This window comes from Silurus aristotelis, assembly GCF_946808225.1.
Source record: "Silurus aristotelis genome assembly, chromosome: 18".
NCBI classification, from domain to species: Eukaryota; Metazoa; Chordata; class Actinopteri; order Siluriformes; family Siluridae; genus Silurus; species Silurus aristotelis.
This window is the reverse complement of record NC_139591.1, coordinates 2,023,003-2,032,121: the sequence shown is the minus strand read 5'-3', so window position 1 is coordinate 2,032,121 and position 9,119 is coordinate 2,023,003. Positions and strand designations below refer to the sequence as shown.

At 42.0% G+C, this 9,119-nt stretch overlaps 1 protein-coding gene across 1 annotated transcript in view; it reads left to right on the top strand.

Annotated features, from left to right (window-relative positions):
• Positions 1 to 1,341: 1,341 nt before the first annotated feature.
• The window catches only part of epha5 (EPH receptor A5), a 56,513-nt gene continuing 48,735 nt past the window's right edge, over positions 1,342 to 9,119 (top strand). The window contains exons 1-2 of the mRNA XM_083567947.1: positions 1,342 to 1,691; positions 4,948 to 5,012. Of these exons, the coding sequence (XP_083424073.1) occupies positions 1,586 to 1,691; positions 4,948 to 5,012 (171 nt within the window). The 5' untranslated portion in view covers positions 1,342 to 1,585. The remainder of the gene's footprint in view (positions 1,692 to 4,947; positions 5,013 to 9,119) is intronic.

Genomic DNA, 9,119 nt, shown 5'->3' with positions numbered 1-9,119 from the left:
AAAATATGTTCAAATGTTCTATAGAAATAGATTTAATATTATAACTATTTGTAGGTTTTGTAATCTTTTAATAAGAAATAATGAATATAATGGACTGCACTCAAAAAAACTTCAGTGTGTCAGTTATTTTCGCAGTGTACTTTCAACCGAGGTGTTTCCAGCTGCAGAACTCCTTCTCACTGGATGCTGTTGTTTTGTTTTGTGCACCATTCTGTCTAAACTCTAAATCCATGGAGATTTTTTAAATGCTTGAACCCGTCTGGCTTCCTCTAACATGATCTGAAGGCCGGGGGTTTAAGACCCGGTATCGCCAAGCTGCCCCTCTTGGGTCCTTGAGCAAGGGTCTTAACCTTCTGAGCTCCAGGGGTGCTGTATCATGTCTGACCCTGCGGTCTGACCCCAGCTTCTGAGCAAGAAGAAAGAATTTGACTGCGCTGTAATTTATGTGACAAATAAAGGCCATTCTATTCATCCCCCTGTTCTCTTTGATCTGAACATCCACCAGGATCATGTTGGTGCCACATTTTCGGATTTTATAACTGCATGAATAAGCAGAGCAACAAGTATCATCAGGTTCTCCTTACATCCCAGCCACAAACTGATAACAGAACCACCAGTAGGTTTAGGGCCCAAGTTTTCTCCACAACCATCACTCTACTGAACTCTACAATATTTTGATAAGACTGATGTCTCATTAATGCTTTACTCACAACTTGTGCACATTTTAACTGCTCAGAGCTTTTATATGTATTGTTGTACATATATTTATCTGTTTAATGATACTAGTGGCACTTGTAGATGCTCACCTGCAGTTTGTTGCTGTGTTTATTTTGCTGATATTTCAACGTTTGAACATTTTCTAAAGCAGGTCTGAAAATACTGGATAACTGAACGGGATTTTTTTTATCTTAAAAAATGTAAACAATTTTCATGAATTATTATTATTATTATTATTATTATTATTATTATTATTATTATTACTGTTGTTATTATTATTACTGTTATTATTATTACTATTTTTATTATTATTACTATTTTTATTATTATTATAATTTGTATTATAATTACTATTATTATTATTATTATTATTATTATTATTATTATTATTATTATTATTATTATTGTCATTATGCATGCATGCATTCGTATCTCCAGAGCTTCCAGCCTCTCAGAAGTCCTCGGTTGGCTCCTGTCACCTCGCGCGCTCAGTGTTGTCTTTATTTATCACACGCGCCTATGGTGGAAGTGCGCGCGCTGCTCCGCTCCGCCTCCCGCGCGCCCGGCGCCTGACAGCTCGCACACACACACACACACACACACACGTACCCGCGCGCACACGCACAGACGCGCACACACACTCGCACCGACGCACACACACTCACACACACTCAAGAGCCGCGGCGCTTCACCACTTCTTGTCTTTTCCACGACCCGCGCGCCGCTCAAATGCCAGTGTATTTGGCCGTGGATGCAACGCGGATGTCTTCAGCACGGACTCGGGAACGGATTCAGTACTGAGCCCGAATTTCAGTACAGGCTCCCCGAAACGTTTCTTTCTTTCCATCTTCTTCATCAAGTCATTTAGATGAGTATGGTGTCGTGGTGGAGTTGCGCCTCTCTACATATAAGATGCGCTTTCTTTATCAGCCTGGCGGTTTGTGCCACACGGGGGGCGACCCCCAGCAACGAGGGTAAGAAAAATTCTCTGAATTGTATGAAATTATATTTTGGGAATCATGAGAAAATATTCCCGAGCCATAATTATACCAATTTTCAGGAGGGTTTTTTTTCTATCAGCTTTATTCTAACCTGTAATAACATCACGCGTAATCATTTCCCAGGCTTCTGCATTTATTCTGACATTTCATTGGCGAATCAAACAGTTACAGATCCCGTAAGCGTGAAGCTCCACATTCATGTGCGTGTCTCTTCTTGCATGGATTTGAAACAATTGCGAATGTAATGAATCCTGTGTGGGAAAAAGTTCTTCCTGGTCCTCCATACAATCTGAGCACAAAAAAAGGTTCACCCTTTGTACTTTTTTTTCCTGAGAAATGTGCATTCATAGTAATTACAGGCCCATTAATATATAAAATTACAGTCCTGTCCACTATGAGATACATATTAAAGGAGGAAGAAGATCCTGGAGGAGACAGGTTGAGCATCGAGCACCCTTTTTATTCTCTGTGATTGATGTCAGAAGATGCAGTTCGGCCCTAACGAGCTCCAAGTTGTAAGAAAACTGTTTATGATCAGGATGAAATCTGCATGTGTCTTCGTTTAAAGCACAATTTCGAGGTTCGTGATTTTTTACACCATGATTTCTCGGACCGTCCAAACCCACAGAATCTGAAAAGTCGTGTTAAAAAAAAAGCTCTTTTTATTATAGTTTTATAAGTTTCACAAAACCAGTAACAATCTATGAATGGATTGTTAATGGGTTGGGAATAAAAGAGAAAAAAAATGTAGATTTTAAAAGTAATACAGCTCAAGGATGCAAAAAAACAATCAAAAAAACAATTATATCTGATAGCAGTGTGAGTGTGTGTGTGTTTGTGTGTGTGTGTGTGTGTGTGTGTGTGTGTGTGTGTGTGTGTGTGTGTGTGTGTGTGTGTAGGCTCTTAACGGTGTGGTCTCTGACGGTGGCAGACGAGGACACACAGCACTGCTTACATTTCCCATAATAGATCTAATCGTATCCCAGGGGTCATTAAATATTTGTCATATTCACAGCTACGAATAGATTTTCCTTCCTGACTTGTGAGCGATCTGAAAATGTCTCGCTCCGTCCCTGTCTGGTTCAAATCGCTGTCTTTGTTCCCTGAGCTTCTAAGATCGTCTGCTCGTCTCTGTACATAGATGAGTGACTACTTTATGTGAGTGCTTTCCCCCTCTCTCTCTTTCTCTCTCTCACTCTCTTTTTCTGTCTACTTTTTGATCCTATCCACTTGGTGATCCCATCAGAACATGTTGCATCAGACCACTTAGTGACTCCACAGGGCCAAAACCAGCGTGTGGAGTCCGGATTGCAATCTGAGATCAAAATCCAGTGTCGGTTTGTTTTTTTGTTTATTAAAAAAACATTTTGCACGCCTTTTCCTTTGCCTTAAACCCGTCCGTCTGCCCTGTGCGAGTTCTGCTATAGCACCGTTTTGGATCCTGAAATAAAGTCTGCAGAAGATTTGGCGAGAATTTGCCGATGTTAGGTTTTAGATGAAGAGAAAGCGTGTCTCAGAAAACGCGAGCGAGCGATTCAAAAGCCCCCCCGAGACGAAACAAAGGTGAGGAAGGAAAGACATTTGGGTTTGTCAGCGTAGAATCTCTGCGTTTCCGCCTCAATTTCCAGGTAGCGGGTTTTTTTGGGGTTCAGTGTTTCGTCACTGCAGCGTTCGAAAGCGACACAAAAGCCAAGTGGCAGCCATTCCTGTTTAATTATAATTGATGTGCTCTAATTTGTCATTCAGTCCGAGTGCTTTCACGCTGTCATATAGGATATGTAAATGGTTCAGACGACTGCTCGGAGGGAGCATATGGATGGTGCATGACAGGTACATGGAGTGTGTGATTGATTGCTGCTGACGGTGGCACAATGAGTCGTGGAGCAGCGTGGGGGCACCAGACGGCTCCGGGACTCCATCGGCACTCGGTGGCACGGAGCGCACGCAAGGATAAAAGTCACAATACCTTAAAAACCTGGCATCGTTTTTTTAACACCCTGACCATGCACCGACCCCTGCCATGGAGATTACCGAGTTTTCATTGTTCCTTTTTTTCCCAGGCAGGTCAAACCGTTCTGCTTACTTTGCCTTCGGGGGCCTTTGTTTGGAAATTATTTTTTTGTAGTTGTTGTTGTGCCAGGTCACGATCACAGGCTCTATTTATCTCTTACACGAATAGCCTGTCAGACAATAGCTGCTTTTTAGCATTTAGTAAAATAACAATGTCAGGAAAGAGAGCACATCGGACGTCTCTTTTTTTTTTTTTCTCCTTCCCCCCCTGTATACTTGCCGTAGGACGGACATAACCTTAGAACATGATCTAGTTCAGAAGTTTATACTTTATGTCCTAATTAGATTTACGGGATTCTCCTCAGGATATATTTCGTCTTAAGTAGAACAATGTACATCGATATCTGTCATTCAAGAGGAACTCGTCTTAAACCTAGATTCATTTTTACAGGAAAGTGACATTTCTTCTTTGCATATCATAGCGATGTTAGAAAGTTAGGGTCAGATATGATACAGCGCCCCCCAAAATTCAGAGGGTTAAGGGCCTTGCTCAAGGGCCCAACAGTGGCAGTTTGGCAATACCATGGCATCAGTAACCTCTGAACCACTTGTCACTGTAGTGAAGGAACGATTCTTATGCAAGAGCCCCATGGTGAACGTGTGCCTCATGTTTTTCAGCTCTATAGGTGAATTGGAGGTCTTTGATCAGGATCACCATCTGGAAAGTGGCGCATTCCATTTACTGTCATTTTCCGATATTAGCCGGGTTTTTATTGTCGTGCCGCACCGGGTTTTATGACGCTGCCTGCTGTTGCCTGTAAATGATTTCACACATGCTAAATGGGGCTGCCACGTAACATCTGATTAAAGTCCAATTCGCTGAAGATCGGATAGACTCTAAAGGTCGTCTAATTAACGCGAACCTCGTTCGTTTGTCGGATCCACCAGTGTCGTGTTTCGAAGCTGATATGAAGATGACACTGCGTCACGTTTTATATATAGTCACGTTTTCAGGACCGTTTTGAATGTAATGAATAAGACGTTGGTTTTATACGATTTACAATGAAGATGATAAAATACCGATCGAGACGAATAGATGAATTTATTTTGCGCCCCCGAGTCTACTCTTCTGCAATACGCCACACGGCTCTAGCACTCTGAAAGCCTGCGGTATCCTAATAACATGCCTCCCTCTCTCTCTTTCTCTTGTGTCCCACAGTGAACCTGCTGGACTCGCGCTCTATAATGGGTGACCTCGGATGGATAGCATACCCGAAGAACGGGGTGAGTTCTACCCTCCCTCGCTCCCGAACACCGCATTAAGATCGGGCCCAGGATAACATCTCAAGGTCTCGCAATTCCCTCGAGTGTGGCAAAGACAGATTCAAAGTGAAAAATAATAGAACACGAACACAACAGAGGCGCGAGAGAGAGGGAACGAGGGAGAGATTTTATTCTTCTTAAAGGGAAAGAGACTACGCTTTGTTCTAATTTCATAGAAAATCTGCGACGGTAATCAAAAAACGAATAATTATACAGGATACGCGGATTTTATTCTTTTTTTTATTTCTAAACAATTGGATTTTGAAACCTGTGGAATAGTCAAGCGAAGGAGGCGACACTGAAGAATAACATTACGTTGGTGAAACCACTTTCTTTTTTTTCTCTATAAAAACAATAGATTTCTGGAAGGTCAAGATACTATTTTGAGTTGCAGACTATAAACCTATACATATAAGAATACTTAAAAAAAAAACTATAGTTAAAGGTTTAAAAAATAAATAAATCCTAGTTAAAACGAAAAAAAAAACAAACACATGAAAAACCACACCAGACCATGATCCTGGTTCTGAACCTGTTCCATCAAACACCTCAATATTTAAGAGAACTATAGAAAAACACCAACATGGCTGCAACTTTCTTATTTTCTTCTTCTGTATGTGCTGTGAAAACGAGGAACACTTGAATAAGTCAATAAGATGAAAGTATTATCCAAAGAAGAAGAGTGGAGCAGCTCGGTGTAGATCCTGTTCTGGTGCATCTCCATGAGGGTGTAGCCATAAAACGAAGTGTAATTAAATGCCGAATGATCAAATAACAAATTACGGGCTACAAAGTAAAGCCTGGTCAAGGCCAACGCACACACGCACACACACACACACACACACACACACACACACACACACACGGTTTTAAACCCATACATGAAAAGCGTTTTTGTGTGCAGGCCGAAACCCCGGGAGGAAAAGTGCTTTTGTTGATTTCGGTCATATTTTCATGAGCAATTTGTGGTTAGCGAGTAACAATCGCGCTTTAATTCACAGTAAAACAAAGGACATCATCAACGCAACATCTGATTGTAATGACATCACCATTTGCCCATATCCTGGTGTGATGGTACAGTTCATTAACGAAGCATTGCATATGATTATGTATGGGGCCATCTGTTAGAGGAGTCTGTGTATGTGTGTGTGTGTGTGTGTGTGTGTGTGTGTGTGTGTGTGTATGGTTGTATGTTCACCCCATCCGCTCACAGTGAGAACGCATAAAAGAAAAATGGCGAGCCGAGACTCATATGTAAACACTTTACGATATGAAAAAGCCGCTTGCCTTCCGTTCAGCTTGTGACTTGGATCATCATCCCGTTCCTTCCTGGAGGATTGCGTCTGGTCTGGGCGTCGTCTGAACGTCTGCCCCGGCTCTCTCCGTGCATGCAGCAGGAGCGGCCTTTGTGTGTGTTCCAAGCCTGCAGTCGGTGTTGACAGTGCGCAATCACGGCTCAATTCACGCAGGGAGAACTGGAGCATTGTGTTTACCTGCACCTGCCCTCGGCTGCAACAATGCAGCCTCACAATAAGCTCTTAAAGCTTATTGTCAGTTGTGCATCTATCTGTCAGTCAGTCAGTCAGTCAGTCAGTCAGTCAGTCAGTCAGTCAGTCTGTCTGTCTGTCTGTCTGTCTGTCTGTCTGTCTGTCTGTCTGTCTGTCTGTCTGTCTGTCTGTCTGTCTATCTATCTATCTATCTATCTATCTATCTATCTATCTATCTATCTATCTATCTATCTATCTATCTATCTATCTATCTATCTAACACATTGATCAGGTATAACGTTATGAGTGGTGAAGTGAAGAACACTGATGATCTTTTCATTATGGCACCTGTTAGTGGGTGGATTTACTTATTAGGCATAAAATGAACATTTTGTCCTCAAAGTTGATGTTAGAAGCAGGAAAAATGGGCGAGCGTAAGTATTTAACCGACAAATTGTGACGTCTAGACGTCTGGGTCAGGGCGTCTCCAAAACTGCAGCTCTTGTGGGATGTTTCTGGTCTGCAGTGGTCAGTGCCTATTAAAAGTGCTCCAAGAAAGGAACAGTGGTGAACCGGCGACAGGGTCGTGGGGGACGAGGATCATTGATGCACGTGAGGAGCGAAGGCTGGTCCGTGTGGTTCCGATCCAACAGATGAGCTCCTGTAGATCAAACTGCTGAAGAAGTTCATGCTGTTGATGCTTAATGGGTCAGAACATTTTTGGTAGCAAAAAGGGACCAACACAATATTAGGCAGGTGCTCATAATGTTATAACTGATCAGTGCATATCACTTGTATTTTCTCCAGGGTGGCATAATATCCTAAAATAAATATTCTTTTTATTCTTATTATTATCTTATTATTAATGTATGATTATATTATTATGTACTTTTTATTTTTTATTTATATTATTTGGTTTGTTACTCAAAGTCCAAACTCTTCACATCATCACTTTTAATCATTTCGTTAATCAAAGCTTCCATTAATGATTTTTCGCAATAAGACCACAACCACCACCACCCACTTCAATCACAAACCAACAGCAATCAGAGGGAAATCAGCGAGTCTCTTTCAGTCAGAAACGAGTCATGATACGGATTAAAATGTGTATCTGTGACTCTACCGTGTACAGTATGTTGTCTATAATGGATTGGGGGCATGAAATCTTTGTCTAAATTCAACACTCAGGATGTAGAGTGGTGAACTGGGACCGTGTGACTGGAGGGAACGGGATGCATGTAATTCGTTCAGACTGAATGCTGTAGTGAAAAGACGTACAATTGTATATATCAGGAATCCGAATGACAGAACTAAAGATATAAATCAGGTTATCATCGGCATCTATTATACTCTCTCTATATATATGTTTATTTTAATTATTAACTTTGACAGATACTAAATTCTACTTATATCCGTCCATATTTTGTGTTCATTCTCTTGAAAGGCGAAATCCTCCCGCTTTTTTCGGTACCTCGTCTCCCTGTTTGAGAAACACGACGAAGAAAATCGCTGAACGTGGATTTTAAAAAAGCGGTTTTAGAACAACAAGAGCTTGTAGGCGGCTGATTTGTAATCACCTTTTATGTGCGTGATTACACTGTCTCTGCTATAATTAGGTCAAATGAGTGTGTAGCTCAGCAGCTGTTTAGAGAGACGGTCTGGCTCTGCTAAACGTCTGAGCTTACATTCGGCGCTATTCTTCTGAGAGAGGGATTGTTTTTTAGAAGACTAGTACCTTTCCTGTCGAACGTGTTTGTTTTTAGTGGTGAGGACGGTGGACGGAGGGGGGGGGGGGAATTTTAGCGATTTACAGTAGATCAGCAAAAATCCATGTTGGTCTGTAGCACCTCCAGGTTTCGAACACTGCTCTTTTTATTTTACTGTTCATACGACCTTCAATAGAGGATAATGATGCCTTTATGAAAGATGAAAGATTCGAATATATATACAAACAAACATTTTTTTATAGTGTAGCCACAGGAAGTGAGTTTTCTCCAGGCTCATCAGGTCTGCATGCAGTAGCTCCTCGTTTGCAGAAGGCTTCACTGAGGCCTCAGTGACAGGGGTTAGCCAGGTGTCTCAGTAATGGTCATTGGGAAATAGGAGGTAATGACTGGTTATTGATTCGGAGTCAGCAGGTTGTTCATGGAGGCTTGAGTGCTTTCGCTCTCTCGCACTCTGCATGGTGCACCTTCTCCGCGGAGGGAGAAAGGGCCGATGCCAGCAGAGTTTGAAGTGCTCAGAGAAATTTGCGGTTAAGGCACACAAGAGCTCACGCAGGGAGAATTGACGTTTCCGAGGCTAAAAAGCGCTTGCAAATAAGCGGCGTAGGTTAGTGGAGGTGAGGGAACAGAAAGAGAGCCTCAGCGGGAGACTCACTAGAAAAGGAGGTCTGGGGGATTTAGAAGAATTGAGAGCAGAGGAGGATGATGATGGTTCAAACACTTTTTTTTTTTCTTCTTAAATTGTGCCTGAAGTGCATCTCAGGCTGCCAACTTCACTGAAGTCAGATTGGACGTAAGTGATAGCAATTCCCATGTGAGGACAATACGGCCCTTTCATGCCTGGACACTCCACATGT